The sequence below is a fragment of the Sinohyriopsis cumingii genome, chromosome 17, assembly GCF_028554795.1.
Source record: "Sinohyriopsis cumingii isolate HCF-2022 chromosome 17, ASM2855479v2, whole genome shotgun sequence".
Taxonomy (NCBI): domain Eukaryota; kingdom Metazoa; phylum Mollusca; class Bivalvia; order Unionida; family Unionidae; genus Sinohyriopsis; species Sinohyriopsis cumingii.
Window position 1 is genome coordinate 122,025,516 of NC_142977.1, and position 16,426 is coordinate 122,041,941.

Below are 16,426 nucleotides of genomic sequence, written 5' to 3' on the forward strand. Positions count from 1 at the left end.
AAACCTTACACGAAAAAATGTATTCATACTAATATTATATCAGATCAACAGTTTTAAAACAGCAAATGCTATACACAAAGTTTTTTTTAACAAATATTTACATAATTATTTACATTTCTGAAACTATTTCATTCTTTTAACTTATACCACTATCATCTTCCTGCTGGGACTAAGCAAAGAAGCTTTTGGTGGATGCTCCCTTCTTCATTTCAAAATTTCTGTCATGCAGTTTTGTCCTGAATTGTTCCTCCAGATCATACAAATATGCTCAACACCACCACTTTAATGTCTTTACTGCATATTTTACAAAAAGCATGTGAAGATCCTAACTTGGATACATCTACAATGCCAGGGAAGTCTTAAATCCAATCAGCCTGAAACTTGCCACCACCTTGGTCAGTGTCTTCAAGCTTGTGTTTCTTGAGTTAGACTCGGCCATTTGATAGATGGAATATTTCAACTAGATAAGAGAAATAAAAAATTAAAAAATTTAAAACTTTAAATTTGATATGTGATATAGGAAGATCTCCCAATTACAAATGTGTTATGAATTTATATTTTTCCCCATAAACCCCAAGATATTATGCCAGGAACTCTCCAAAAATTAAAATCTAGAAATAAAAAATTGACACAGTAGCAGTCCAGAAGTTTATACATCGTAAGCTGTTGATCGTTTCTATTAAAATTGCGTATCTGGTGTTTGAAAAGTTATAAATTTGCTATATGGTGTGCCGATTTTGGTCACAAACTTGATATAAATTGGCAGTGTTGTGTGACATATTTTCCAGCCACGAGAACGACATCACTCAGTATCTGTACTACGTCCGTCATTATGGCAATGCATCTTCCTGTTTGCATCACAGGGGCTCGTATCGTTGCTTACAATTGACCTGTCATGTACTATATAATAACTAGTCATTATATAGTACATTTATGACAGGTCAATTATTATTAATAACTAGTTATTATATAATACATGTATGACAGGTCAATTGTAAGCAATGATATGAGCCCCTGTGGTTTGCATTACGCATCTGACAAACTCAAAACTATAACAGCATGATAAAATGCCGGTGCTAAAATCAGTCGAGTATTTATTTTAAATTAGTATGTTGTTAAAATTTTAATAAATCGACTTTATCTCTTTCAGAAAAGTTGGATGAATTACGGTTACACCAACATGATTGCCACACTATGTAAAGTATGAAAATTGATGTAAACTTTATGCATTTGATAGCAATAAGTATAAATAATAAAATAATAATGTATAAAATAAGAAAACATACTTACTACACAGATAGTTAGTCAATATTAGAAATCCGAGTGAGCGTCAAATGTCAGAGCAATAAACAACAAGATCTTCACACACAGGAGTTGAACCAGGAATGAAACTCACTTCATTATCAAAGGAAAAGCACGGTTTTCAGTATGACTGGATTGGTTGTTTCGGGCCACCCTTGTCTCACTGAATTCACACAAAACAAAAAGGCTATAATAATAAAAAAACGTACAAAATGGTTGCACGGCCGTACACTGACGAAAAAGAAAAACGTACAAATTACGGGTAAACCATACAAGTTGACACCTATGCACTCTACTGATTAGCTGGCATTACATACTATGGGAGTCAACTCAAGAAATCCAATAGATGTCGCTAGGACAAAGCACTAAAATATCTGCTCGATCCACCAAGGTGTATATGGGGTTAGCATATCAGAGCCTTGGCTAGAAAAATGGAAGCAAGTAGACCTCAGAAGATTATCACTAACGTAAAAAAGAATGTAACAAGTGCAGGCAGTTTGTTATATAAATATAAACAGAAACTAGGTATTTATAAAGCAGAAAGGTTTACATAAAGACAGTCAACTCAATATTACAATACAATAACTTATTTTTGCCCTTTATATATGTACATGGTCCTCATGTTTCTGTGATATGAACTTGGATGATCTGATGCATATTGGACTTGAAATGATGACCTTTGAAACACTGCACTCATTATTTTGCCACTCGGGCATCATTTTAAGGGCAAACTAATGCTAGAATTCATGCCTGATGCAAGTTTGTTCATGTCATGTGACATTTCTCTTATTGCTACTGAAGCTTGTTTTCTTGTCATTGGCTTAATATGTTCAGTCCCAGGCAGCCCTTGTCGTTTGGCATCCTGTTCAAACAATTTCATGGCCTTGTCATTTATTTTAGCACACTCCTCACGCACAACCCTGGCTGTCTCTGCTTTCATCTCTTCATGATTCTGTTTGATTAAATATTAAGTATCAGTATTATTATAATACATGAGTTACACAACCCAATAGTATCATTATAATACATGATTTATAAAACCCTATAAGTATTATTGTAATACATGGGTTATAAAACCCTATAAGTATTATTGTAATACATGATTTATAAAACCCTATAAGTATTATTGTAATACATGACTTATAAAACCCTATAAGTATTATTGTAATACATGATTTATAAAACCCTACAAGTATTATTGTAATACATGATTTATAAAACCCTACAAGTATTATTGTAATACATGATTTATAAAACCCTATAAGTATCATTATAATACATGATTTATAAAACCCTATAAGTATTATTGTAATACATGATTTATAAAACCCTATAAGTATTATTGTAATACATGATTTATAAAACCCTACAAGTATTATTGTAATACATGATTTATAAAACCCTATAAGTATTATTGTAATACATGGGTTATAAAACCCTATAAGTATTATTGTAATACATGATTTATAAAACCCTATAAGTATTATTGTAATACATGATTTATAAAACCCTATCTGTATTATTATAATACATGGGTTATAATTAAACCATATCAGTATTATTGTAACACATGAGTTTTCCACATGTTGTTATTTATATCAATAAGAGTCCTCAGTATTAATGATAATAACCATTACATAAACTGGACAATGTTGGCATAAAAAATGTAGACCATTTTATAGAGGTGGCCACCATTTAGAGGCATGATAATTTTTGGAACCAAACTATTTGTGTGCTAAGGAAGCTGAATATTCATTGTAGTAGTAATAATAAAAATAATAATAATAAATACACACTCAAACTCAGATTTAACACACAGGTTTTAGTATCAGATTTACATTATATTATACTGTCAGCCAATCAGATATACTAAGTCATGAATAAAGATGCTCACATCATATATTGGTCCCAATAAGGCCATTTTGAAACTAATCAAATTTCTTTACAGTAGCCATCTCTATAAAACATCCAAAATTGCTGGTTCCAACAGCATCTGGTTAATGGAAGTTTTACTATTTACGATTATGAAGAAAATCCGTCTTGCATGTCTTGAAAATCTAACTTGGTCTTTCAATACAACATGTACAAGGCTAATTCGATATGAATTTCTTAAAACTTACAAAACATTTCTTCATTTACCTTTCTTCTAGCTTCAGCCTGTCTCTGTTTCTTCTCAATGTCCTCCATAGTTGTTATTTTTGCTTTGCATTGTTGGTTTTGAAACCGTTTAGGAACTTTGCCTCCATTTTGGTGACCAAAGTCCACAGTGAAGGATGTGGAAATTTGGGACACTTTTGGAAAGGCTTTGTCTTTGTTTTCTTCTGTCATCTGAATAAAAAAAAAATGCATACTGACAGTATACTGTATTTCAAATACCAGTTCATATTTTAAAAGCTGTAGTGTTATCTAGAACAAATTACCCCTAAACCTTGCCCATGGCTTTTTAAACTATAAATGTCCCTGGTTCTTTAATGTCAAATTCATCTACGTTTATATATGGAAATAGTTTTATTTTGGGGTTTTCTATACTACAGTGTAACAAGTATGTTTTTAGTTCTGGGATATTGGAGCAAAGTGCTTTGCCCATGGAATGTCCATGTAGCCAACCCAGACTGATTCCATAATAGGATCTGAAACCTGCACCCATTTTAGGATCTGAAAGCTGCACCAATTTGTTTACAAGTCTAGCATGATAGCAACTGTTGGTATACTGCATTTTAGTTAAATCTTTAAAATTAGTTGGGTTTTTTTTTTTCTAAGTTTAAAATACTGACCTTTGACCTTCTGAACAACATAAATTGTCTCCTGTTACTTAGTCTGATGACATTCTACTGGCACAAACATGAAAATCAGTTAGACAGGAATGAATGGATGAAAAGATTTTATGGCCAAGAAGTTTAAGATATTTAAGAATTATTAAAAGAAAGTCAATGAAAAACAAGTTGTCCTTCATCATAAGAACATCACAATTATAAAATTTCTCATAATGAATATCAAACTCGATACAAGCTGAGGTTTAGTCAACTTCATAATGCAAATACTTTTGTTACCATACAAGCTTCATATGGACTGTAAATTGTTAATTATTGCAACAAGACCACTTTATATAACATCTCTTTACATATATAAAATAAAATTTTACTTCACTTATAAACGGTTTTTGAGACTGTAAAATCTGGATAACAATTTTATATATATATATATATATATATATATATATATATATATATATATATATATATATATATATATAATATAGTATGATTATTTTTTTTAAATCAGTGATGGTCACATGCACAATATTTACATGCTCTTACCGATAATGCAAGATATTGTGATACAGTTCTGTGTTAGTTTCAACATTTATACATATTAAGCAATCCCCGGCAGAGTCATACCAGAGACTTAAAAAATGGTACTAACAGCTGCCTCGCTTGGCGTTCAGCATTAAGAGGTTAGTGTTAGGATTGGTTGGCCTGGTGTCAGGATAATGTGACTGGGTGGGACATCATGCTACATGTCTGCGACATGATGCCCCAGTGCTAGACATCACTATAAACTGCCACATTGCAGACATCGTAGCGATATGACTGAAAAATTGTTAAAGCTACGTTAAAAATAAAAATCACATCACATATACATATTAAGCACACTGATGTGCATATGACTGGAATGGACTATTTTTTAATGGCTTTTACTTTAAAAATTCACAAAATAACAATTTATCTTTAAATAGTTCCAATAACATTATGAACTTATTATTAACTATACAACTGTAACATGCATCATTGCAAGGATTGTGGACTTGACAAGATGGAAGAATTTACTAGTTCTGACAATGAGTATCCTATATCTATCTAAGCTTTAAGCAAATGTAAATGTTGATACATGTGTATTTTGCTCCTGGTGAGGCACTCAAAAGAAGCAAAAATGACCAATATGCTACCCTGAAGAGAATTGCGTTAAGCAGACTTTACCTGTATAGAGCACATCATAAGTGTTATCTTCACCACCAATGATAGAAATTAGCTTGAAGAATATATTTTGTATGCAAATGGTTCTATATCCATCAAAATTTATATTTTCTAGGTTATAAAATTCATATGCTTCTCAATAATAGGCAAATATGCACAAAGAAACATTTATATTTGGCAAAAGTCATAATATCTAGGCACTACAAAGTTTATGTAGCAGGAGCATATATATTATAATTTTATATATTCATGTTGTAATTAGGCAGAAGTAGGTATTTTATTTTATGTAGTTAATGTTTATTAGTGAGTGAAATAAAGTCATCAGTTGCAATTATTGTGTTTATTCTCATTTTATACATATTTAGCCACTTAGGTAACTTTGAACCAGGATTAGCTGTTCAAGTTTTGTTCACTGAGCAATGACGCTAACCTGATTACTGTTCATGCTGGGTTGTTCTACTGTATGACAAAAGTGGTAAGTTACTTTCTGGTTGGTTAGTTTGCAACTTGTCTGTATGAACAACATATTAGTGGTGGTCAGTCCATTGGAGCTTCTGAAGGGTGCTGGTTATGGTAATGCTTTAAGAAAAGTGCCTGATGATTCTTTTGCTTGAAGGAAAATGTGAATTGGCCTTTGTCCCATATGATAAGGGTGTAACAAAGCAGGAGAAATGTATCAATCTCCACTTATCAACCTCAATGCACAATAAACCCAATAATGAACAAATACTGGACTTGTATCGTCTATTCAGTGAGTAGAAGGCAAGTGCTGTAACATTTACAGCAGTGCACTTTACAGTTGTATAATTATGGCAACTCAAAACCAACAACTATATGATGTATAGAAAGATAGGTAATTTTCTATTCATTCTTCTGTCAAAAAAAATACATAAATGGCCCCTATAAAGAAAATATAAAACCAAAGAAGAAAAATGACACACCAAAGTGAAGTCATACATGTTTGGCAATTAATTAGGAAGTATTCAACTTGCAGAAAAATAGTTTTATATTGTATCTTTTTAAGAAATTTTACGTACATGCAATAATATTTCATGTGTCATATATGTGAAATAAAACATATATTTAAAAGAAAAATATTACATATCGGACAAATTCGTATATGTGAAATAAAGAATTATTGTTAATTCTCATTTTTAGGTTTCTGATGCCCGTAGTGCTCACTTTTCAAAAATCTTTCAGAAACCGGATGTTTACAATCTTACAGTGTGACAACAGTCACGTGATTTTTGGCTCTATTGGTGCCGAAGGTAATAGAATCCTCTTAAAATTATATCCTCGGTATAACACATTGCATTACATAATAAGACAAATTAACTCGTTGGAGCTATTTTACCCACTGTAAACAATAAATAGTTTAATTCAACAATCAGTCATATACTACATACAATTATAATTATATTTTATGCTGGGGGGGGGTGTGCGAGGCCGGGGCCTGATGTCCCGCTTGCCAAAGGAAAGTGAAGCGTCTCTCATAGCCTCTCCTTCTCAGGTGTAGTGATCGCCGCAGGACCACTGTCTCGCTTTGTGGGGCAGGAGGTTACTTGCTTATGGCCTCTCCTACACTATTGTGTCCACAGCAGCACCTTCACGCTGGGCCCCCTGTTTTAACAGAGCCTGATGTGTGGCGCGACCGAGTGCTCGGTGGTATAACTGGGTGGGCAGATTGGGCTCGTTAGCCTTGGCAGGCAACCAGTCTAAGAGAAGGGAAACTCTGACTCCAAACCCGGGCAGATGAAGCTCGTTAGCCTTGTCAGGCAGTTCATCTAGGAGAAGGAAACTCTGATTCAAAACCTACCAAGTCCCATCCATTGGATTCTGGCTCCACTGCCTTGTGGGTTTCTTCGGAAGAAGGAAAGGCTACGGGAGTAAACCCAGACAGAAAATCCGGAGTGGAGCCCCTAAGGCGGCTGGGGGTCGACTACGACTTCCTTCCGGCAGCTCCTGCATCCAAACTGGTGCCAAATGTCATGCTCAGCATTCCTTTGGACCCCACCAGCAAGGACGAGAGGGAGATCCTGACGTCTTGGCAGCCCAGGATCTCCATACTCCACGCCCAGGCTTGCGCCCTGGAGAGGACACTCCAGTCTCGCTACAGAGTGAGGAAACAACACAGAAGCTGACAGTTTACGGGTTATAAGTCCCACCCGATTGGCGTAGGGAAGGGGCGCCACCGGTCAGCTTTGACGGTGGGAGGGATCACCGTGTCCCACTGGCCAACTATCGCCCGCCTCAAGCCGGGCAGCCCCCGGTCAATAAGGTGTTGACCCGCCATCGTCTGCCTGCTCCAGTGGGTGTCTGGAGCTCAGTGTGTTGTTCAGCATGACAAGCAGACGGTAATTCCACACCAGACAAAAGAAACAAGAAACCAATAAAGAAGACTTCAGCTCTTCGATTTGCAAGCTGGAATGTGCGCACCATGTGTACAGGCATCTCCGACGACCTCAGAGAAGTGGACGACACCAGAAAGACGGCCATCATCGATAGAGAACTCACCAGACTAAATATCAGCATAGCTCCCCTCCAGGAAACCAGGCTCGCCTCTGGTGGCTCCCTCAGAGAGGAAAACTACACCTTCTTCTGGAAGGGTCGAGAACCTGAGGAGCCCCGCCAGCACGGAGTGGGCTTCGCCATCAAAAACAATCTCCTGGCCTCGGTTGAACCTCCCACAGGGGGCACTGAGCGTCTCTTGTCCATCCGTCTCACCACTGTTTCAGGTCCTGTCAACATCATCAGTGTCTACGCCCAAACCCTCACGTCGTCAGAAGATGCAAAGGATCAGTTCTATGGGCAGCTGGACGAACAGATCAAAGGATGCCCCAAAAATGAACCACTATTCCTCCTCGGCGACTTTAATGCCAGAGTAGGTGCGGACCACGAGTCCTGGCCTGCCTGCCTCGGATATCATGGCACTGGAAAGACCAACGAAAACGGTCAGAGACTGCTGGATCTATGCACCTACCATGGCCTGTGCATCACAAACACCTTCTTCAAGTGTAAGCCACAACACAAAGTGTCATGGAAACACCCAAGATCTCATCACTGGCACCAACTCGACTTGGTCATCACCAGGCGCTCTGCCCTTAACAGTGTCCTCTCCACCAGAACCTACCACAGTGCAGACTGCGACTCCGACCATGCCCTCGTGAGCAGCAGAGTACGACTACAGCCACACACACTACACCACTCAAAACCAAAAGGACGTCCTCGCATAAACACCGCGCAGATGTCAGTCCCCGCCAAAGTGGAGGAGTATGTGTCCGCCCTGGACAAGGTTCTCCAGGACCTGCCTGAGCACGACGCTACAGCTAAGTGGAATGCCATGAAGGGTGCCATCTACAGTACAGCTATGTCAACGTTTGGCAAGAAGGAACGACCCAGCCAGGACTGGTTCAACGCACACCTATCAAGGATGGAACCACAAATCGAGGAGAAACGAAAAGCCTTCATAGCTTACAAAAAATGCCCTAATGAACGGACACTTGCTGCTCTCAGAAATGCCCGAAGTAACACCCAACGCATCGCTAGACAGTGTGCGAACGAGTACTGGCAACAACTGTGTGAAGGGATCCAGCGCAGTGCCGAGTCCGGACACATCCAAGGTATGTACAGTGGCATCAAGAAGGCTCTAGGCCCTACAGTGAAAGGGGTCGCTCCCCTGAAATCTCTGATGGGAGAGAAGATCACAGACCGTGGGCAACAGATGACCAGATGGGTGGAGCACTACTCAGAGCTATACTCCCGAGAAACGTCAGTCACCGATGCAGCCCTCAGCAGCATAAAGAATCTGCCCATCATGGAAGAGCTCGACAAAGTGCCAAACTTAGAGGAGCTCAGCAAAGCAATCGACTGCTTTCCAAACGACAAAGCACCAGGTAGTGACAGCATCCCGCCTGAAGCTATCAAACGTGGAAAACCAACATTGATTAAACCACTTCATGAGCTACTTTGCCTCTGCTAGGAGGAAGGAGTAGTCCCCCAAGACATGCGCGATGCCACAATTGTGACCCTTTACAAAAACAAGGGCGACCGCAGTGACTGTAATAATTACAGAGGGATCTCGCTCTTGAGTATCGTTGGTAAAGTGTACGCCCGCATCTTACTCAACAGGCTGCAGTTGCTGGCGGACCGTGTGTACCCGGAATCTCAGTGCGGCTTCAGAGCAGGCAGGTCGACGGCAGACATGATCTTCTCCCTACGATAACTCCAAGAGAAGAGCAGAGAGCAAGGTCAACCACTCTACAGGATGTTCATCGACCTCACTAACGCCTTTGACTTGGTCAGCAGGAAGGGCCTTTTTGAACTACACACCAGGTCCGACGGGAGGCTGTTCAACCTGGCACGACTGCGCTCAAAGACCAAAGTGAGAGCTGTGCTTATCAGGGAGATGCTTTTTGCAGATGACGCAGCTCTTGTGACCCACACCGAGGAAGCCCTCCAGAGACTGGGAGACCGTTTTGCTGATGCCTGCATGCAGTTTGGTCTCACCATCAGCTTGGAAAAAATAAATGTCAGCATGCAAGATACCACCATTGCCCCTTCCATCAAAATCAACGGTGTCACCCTGGAAGCAGTCAACAACTTTACCTACCTGGGGTCAACCATCAGCAACACTCTCTCGATTGATATGGAGCTGGACAGAAGGCTTCGAAAGGCAAACACCATCATGGCAAAATTAACGAAGAGGATGTGGGAAAACAACGCGCTGACAGAGCACACCAAGGTCCGAGTCTACAAGGCCTGAGTTCTCAGCACCCTTCTATATGGAAGTGAGACCTGGAGTACCTACATGAGGCAAGAACGCCGGCTCAACTCCTTCCATATACGGTGCCTAAAACGCATCCTGAAAATCAGCTGGCAAGACCGTGTTCCACACAGCGAGATCCTGCAGCGTACAAGTACCCCCAGCATGTACTCCTGTTGAGCAAACGCATGGAGAATGGAAGGCGGCCAAAGGATATCCTATATGGACAGCTGGCCACTGGCATGAGAAGAGTCGGCCGCCCCTCACTCCGTTTCAAGGATGTATGCAAAAGGGACATGAAGGCATGCAACATTTCACCCGATGGCTAGGAAGAGCTGGCCGAGGACCGAGGCACCTGGAGACTGACGGTAAACAATAGCATATCAGTCGCTGATGCGAGGAGAGGCCAATTGGCGGCGGTGAAACGTAAGAGAGAGAAGAACGCGGCAGCAACCACAGTAACACAGACTTCCCAGTATAACTGCATCAATTGCAATAGGGACTGTCACTCACGTATAGGTCTGCACAGTCACAGCAGACGATGCCAACAGAGACAGACAACACCCCAAGGGCGCTATTCGCATGGTCTTTCGAGACTGAGTCGCCAATGATGATGATGATGATGGGGGGGGGGGCGGTATAAATGCATACCCATCCCCCAATTATAATTTACATTTAATTATCTATGCAGGAAAATTATATTACGTGCAAAGATTCTACTCTCTGTTAAAGTACATGCAGTGTTAAAATAAACATACCTAATGGCTGGTCATTTTATTGATTTTGATAAACTGAAACAATAATAACTCTAGTCCACTTCGAACCTATGTAATCTGGGGGGAGATAATAAGTGCGCAATGGAGTTTTTTTGCGAAATGAAACAAAGAGGAATTATATTGTTTCAAATGGAAATACGGTTATTTTTGGCGAAAAGGCATTCATTATACGGAAACAACTCATTACGTAAATATAAATGCGGAATGGAGTCATTGTACACTATACCTTTTTTCTTAATTTGTTCAACTATTTAATACTATTTTACTTATTGTTTTACTTCAAACTTCATGCAAGCTATAGTTTATTTAATTGTTATAATAAAATCAGTCATCACTTTAAATGATATTGCAAACTGCAAACTGGAAAATTGGCATGCGGTATGAAGCATTGACAATTAACAGTTGCTAATTCTTACCTTACTCTATCCGTAAAACCATGACACTTTTTTATATGAATTATTTGTTTACGGTATAAATATTTTACTTCATGTTTTTTCCTAATTGTTAACAATGTAAATTCCTAATGCGAAATGGATTTGAGGGATAAAAAATGGAATCATGCCCATGAAAAATGAGTACTGGTTTGCGAAATGATATCATAAAACAAACAATGCTCTCAATTATTATTTTGAAAAGAAAATATTTAAAATACTGTGATCATTCATCCCATTATATATAGATCAGAAGACTTTTGTGTGAAATATAAATGATTCGTACTCGAAATGTTATCATAACAACTCTCTTTAAGTTTAGAAAAGAAAAACTTTCACATAAAAAAAATATTGCATAGTTAATTTTAAAATATAAAAAATATTAGATATTGAAAAATGTACCTTTTCCTGTAATTTTTTTCCCGCAATATTGGAAATCGTCATGCAATATAGTGTTGTAAATTATACATAAATAATTATTCCTGCTATGTAATGCTGCTTTATCTAAAACTTAATGCAAACAATTGTTTAGCTAGTTGCTTAAGTAAAAAGCAAATAGCCATCACTTTCAATCCTGCTGTATATTGATTTGTGTAGGAAGCTGGAAAGTTGCCATGAGAAATAAAGCATTGATTATTTATAGTTTCTGATTTTCTAAGTTAATGAATCAGTAAAATCATGAACTTTAAAACGTTTAAATCTTCATTTCAAAATTTTCCTAATTCTTCAAAATGTGTTTCGCATACCGTGTAGTCCTTACACCTATGTCAAATCCGAACGAGGAGTCAGGTGACCTGTTGTTGTTGAGTTTAATTATAGTAGCGTTCGCACAATTGTGCATGTGCCACTTTTTTCTGACTGCACCGCGGCCTGCCAGTTGTTCCTGGGGAAGGGGACGGTGCCACCTCCCCCAGGCTTTTATGGATTCAAGGAACCCTGATAGTTTGGCCTCAATCTGTGGGTCCATAAAGGTCCCTACAGTTGAATGGGTGGCTGTCATTAGTGGGAAGGAGAGCTCGGGAACGGTCCTGCTTGCTTTACATCGCTGGTTTCTTGTTGCATTTGCCTGATGTTTTTTTTTTTGTTTTTTTTTTTTTTTTTGTTTTTCTCTTCAAAATGTTCTAAAAGGAGGGGGGATGTTCTATGCTGTTTATAGAGGTTCTTAGTAGATATCATGTATGAAGAGAGATTTTCAAGGTTATTATGGGATTACTAGTCGAGGTGTTTAGGGCGTGTTTCCTACGTTATGTTATTTATAAGTTTTTAGATATTACCTCTTTAAGTTATTTATTAATTGATGTTTTTAGAGATTGAATGTTATTTATACTTTATTTAGCAAGAGACCGGAGTCCTAGCCGATTACACGGTTCGTTAAGGACATCTAGGAGAGGAATCCTAGCTGATTATTCGGTTCGTTAAGGACATATAGGACATCCGATTTTGCGGTTTCCTTAGTTTTTTTATAGGTGCTTCGTAAGTGAATTATTTATTAATACTTTTATAAAATTGAATGATATGTTATGTTTTTTTATGTGGTGGCTTCTAAATTTATTTAGCTAGTTACTGGGTCTTTTGGTTTTGTGGGGATAGTAATTATATTTTGTTCCTAAGTCCTGCTGAGTCTATGAATTGATTTATATTTTTATATGCTGATTGTTTATTTTTTATTAGAGTCCATCAGCTGACCTTGTTACGAAACGGCTAATAAGATATCAAGATACAAGATGCGGGAAATTTTCACGTCAGTAGTCCCGGTAATATGAAACATTAGTTTTTGAATAGTTATTTAACCGACGTGACATGAAGCAAATCCTACATTTTCAAAGGACAGGTACACATCCTGTTTTTGAATGATACATGTATTACAGTCCGAAATTTTATCTTTGTTTGATAGAAAGGTTTAATGCCAAAAACTCCTAGATTTTGTGCCACCGTTACAACTATCAAAGAAATAGAGTCTAATCGATTGTCTTCTTTAAATAAAGTCTAATCGATTGTCTTCTTTAAATAAAGTCTAATAAATTGTCTTCTTGGTGAGAAAGTTTCGATTTTTTATCACAGTTCCAAAGTTTGCGATCAGGTGTCGAGCTAAAGCCGGAAATATGACAAATCGCTCTGGGGAAGGAAACTGTCACATTCTGAAGCGCCAGACGTAAGACAGATACAGCGGGATTTCACTCCAACGTAAATACTAACCCCAAAGGACCCGACAAGACTAGATTATAGGTTGTGTAGCCAAATGATTTCTGCTACAATAATGTACACTCTCTAGATGGAAAAGTGAAAAGCAATTACAAAACTTAGCTCTCCTAAAGCGAGTGATTATTTGATATTCTAGTTTCCCAAAATGTCCGTATAAAACACTTAAAATAGAAGGGAAAGGATAGCAATTTACACCTTTAAGTCAGGCGTCAATAAAGGACACTCCCGCTCCGCTCTCTGTTTTTGCCAATAAAATCAACATAAACTGGATATGATGGAAAAGGAGGTGAAGGTGGTACAACCGGCAAAGGTTCTTTAGATGTGTTGATGTCTTGTCTAAAGCGGAAACAACATCGGGCAGACTTTGAGTAGAACCAAAGCCAAATATCCTCTACGAAGAGAGAATGTCAAAATCTTCACCATTTCCTGCCTCTGGAAAACTGTCCAAAATCGAAGATCATGTTTTCCATGGACACCTGCCAAAACGTTAACTCATCGTCGTCGCACGCAATGCGATCCTCAACGGAGTTATCGGTCAAAATCATTTCGAGTTCACATCACTTAAATGTGTCCAAGATGGAAGTCACCCGAGATGCACGGGTATTGTTTACCAAACCATTTGAATATACTGTTACAAGCCAGGGGTCCATACTTGACCGAGCGGTTGTCAAACCCTGGCGCGATTCTCGCTAGAAGTCATAAGTTTACCCCAACTTTCCAAAGACTTCCATACAACTTCAGTTGTAAATTAGAAAGCCCGACGTGTCCCTTCTATACCTAAATTTTATTCTAATTAATGCAAGACTACAGATAAAACAACCTGCCAAATATCTATCAACCGCACTTCTGTATGGTTTATCTTCATCAGGTTTCCGTACCGCCAGCCAGCCGTTCACGACGTAGAAACTATCGCCAATATAACTGCACCACATTTGCCCCCCTTAGCTACAAAAACGGTATCTGCCGAGTCCCTTTTTATTTATTCCTTTGTGTAATTTACCGGTTTCCTACCGTAAATACTGCCACTGAAGTCACACCACCAATGTACACCACTAGATTTTAATATGGACTATCTTAGACATTCATTCGGTTTTGGCCTGAATTCACTGCTAGTGAACCATGGCATCATGGAAACTCACTAACATTTCACTCCGTGATGACGTTTGCTCCTAGTAATTGGCTAATTATTTCAGGCTAAGGATATTTCCATTGCGCCGAATTCCAATAATCACACAAGTTATCACACAAATCTAAGAATTCCTGAAAACGGGGCGCTATAACCAAATGCGCATACTCCAAATTTATTACAATACCTTTGCTTAGAAAAAATGCCCTGGAGGTGTATTGTCCTGGATACAGATAAAAACCGATGATCCAGGACAGCACTCAACGGCCCTTTTCAGGGCCACCCATGTCTGTTTGAAAAGAGAGAAACTACACAAATCATTGTCAGTATGTGTTTTATGTTTGTATGTTGGTGTATGTATATGTCTATGTTCGTTCACAATCAACTACAACTTAAACACCCTTTAAGTACGGTTTATTTCTTAAGTATATTTTCGTTTTCATTGAAAATTTATATTTATATTTAGGAGTGACCTGCGTTTCCAAATCCTGGCTGAATCGCCATAACATAGCAATATATTAATTTCTTAATCATAAATAATGGACCAAAGCCGTGCAGATATTTGTACACGAATAATAGCTGCATGTTGCTGAAAACCAAACGTTCAAGACATCAGCGATCAAAGCAGTTTCGTGTACGTATGTTACCAACTCAATAATCAACAAATGGTGCAAGGTATTGGTTTTGGGATAAATTAATGACTTATTTAATACAGTAATCTCAACAATTTTCTAAACTTTATATTATTTTTATGTATTTTTTTTTAAAATCACAGCCCCTGCCCCGCTCCCACCTACCCCCTTGAAAGTTTAGTGGTTAGTTCCTACTGGTGCGGTGTCTTTTATGTGCAATGTGCTTTTCGTGTGTGTGTGTGTGTGTGGTCTGTTTTAGTTGCCTATTTGTCATCTTTAAAAATATTGATTTTATCGTTTAAGTTATCGAATTTAGTTGGTAAAATTAAAAACGTATATGGAGATAATTTGCGGGTGTGTGTGTGTCAAGATTCCGACTGCCTAAGGGCCTGCACAGGGATTAATCCAACACTGGTCATGGTGTGTCCTGGGGTGTTTAGTGAGATCGGGCACAAGGACATCTTAAATAATAATAACAATTATCCGACTTATAAAAAAAAATTAAAAATTACCATTTAAATAAACACGGTAACTGAATGCTTTTCAGATTAAAAAATCAAACAACAACAACAAAACAAACTCCATCTCTACTCCCATTAACAAACAGTACATCGTTTCCTAAGCAATACTAAGCAAGGGCCTTAATCTACCAGATGTGTTTTTTGCCCGCGGCAGGTTCCATTCACTGGTTGGTATTTAATATCCGGAGATGTTGAATTACGTGGATATTCGTCGATACAACACATATATAGTACTACGAAGCTTCTGCAGCCACGTGCTTATTGGCGGGTTCTGAAAGCAGTTGACTGGATTCTTCCACTTCGAGAGAGAAATGTCGAAGACCGAAAAGGATCACAGAGATCTGTATAGGGAAACACCGGTTAGATATCTTGGTGCGTATAAATGCTAATACTCGAGCGAGTTTTAGGGTCCCATTTATGAAATATGATCGGTTACTAGAAAAACCGAAATACACTGAAAAACCGAAATATACATGTATTTACATGTTCTTTCTGTATATATCGGTTTCCACACACAAATTATTAATTATTTTTATTTGAATAATAACATAAAGCAACATAAAATATAATTTATGTGATTTTGATACGTATTATTTACTTTTTCCTAGTTATGGGGGCAGGGTCCAGTTTTTATGTACAAATTTAATGCCGCAATCAGTGACCTAGTATAAAAAATCATAAAAAATCAAATACACAAGTG

At 38.1% G+C, this 16,426-nt stretch overlaps 2 protein-coding genes across 3 annotated transcripts in view; one reads left to right on the plus strand and one right to left on the minus strand.

Annotated features, from left to right (window-relative positions):
* On the minus strand, window positions 1-15,994 carry LOC149779785 (uncharacterized). 2 transcript variants are annotated; one of them, XM_089940649.1, is made up of 4 exons: window positions 15,856-15,994; window positions 3,442-3,630; window positions 1,291-2,254; window positions 1-460 (listed from the first exon to the last, which is right to left on the minus strand). In XM_089940649.1, exons 1-3 carry the CDS (start codon window positions 15,949-15,951, stop codon window positions 2,018-2,020), a joined length of 522 nt encoding a protein of 173 aa, XP_089796775.1. In that variant the 5' UTR covers window positions 15,952-15,994; the 3' UTR covers window positions 1-460; window positions 1,291-2,017. The 2 variants fall into 2 exon arrangements, with proteins under 2 accessions (XP_089796775.1, XP_089796776.1); XM_089940650.1 differs by lacking the exon at window positions 15,856-15,994 and adding an exon at window positions 6,459-6,484.
* Window positions 15,961-16,426, plus strand: part of LOC149779786 (mitochondrial fission process protein 1-like) — a 24,505-nt gene continuing 24,039 nt past the window's right edge. The window contains exon 1 of the mRNA XM_089940651.1: window positions 15,961-16,098. Coding sequence (XP_089796777.1) covers window positions 16,038-16,098 — 61 coding nt within the window. The 5' untranslated portion in view covers window positions 15,961-16,037. The remainder of the gene's footprint in view (window positions 16,099-16,426) is intronic.

Bases quoted from the DNA above. Each gene is read 5' to 3' on its own strand.
- LOC149779785 (XM_089940649.1), bottom strand. From the start codon at position 15,951: ATGTGTTGTATCGACGAATATCCACGTAATTCAACATCTCCGGATATT. The intron at 3,631-15,855 runs GTAGATTAAGGC...TTTTTTATTCAG, and splicing joins GCGGGCAAAAAACACATCTG to ATGACAGAAGAAAACAAAGA. The intron at 2,255-3,441 runs GTAAATGAAGAA...TTAATCAAACAG, and splicing joins AGGCTGAAGCTAGAAGAAAG to AATCATGAAGAGATGAAAGC.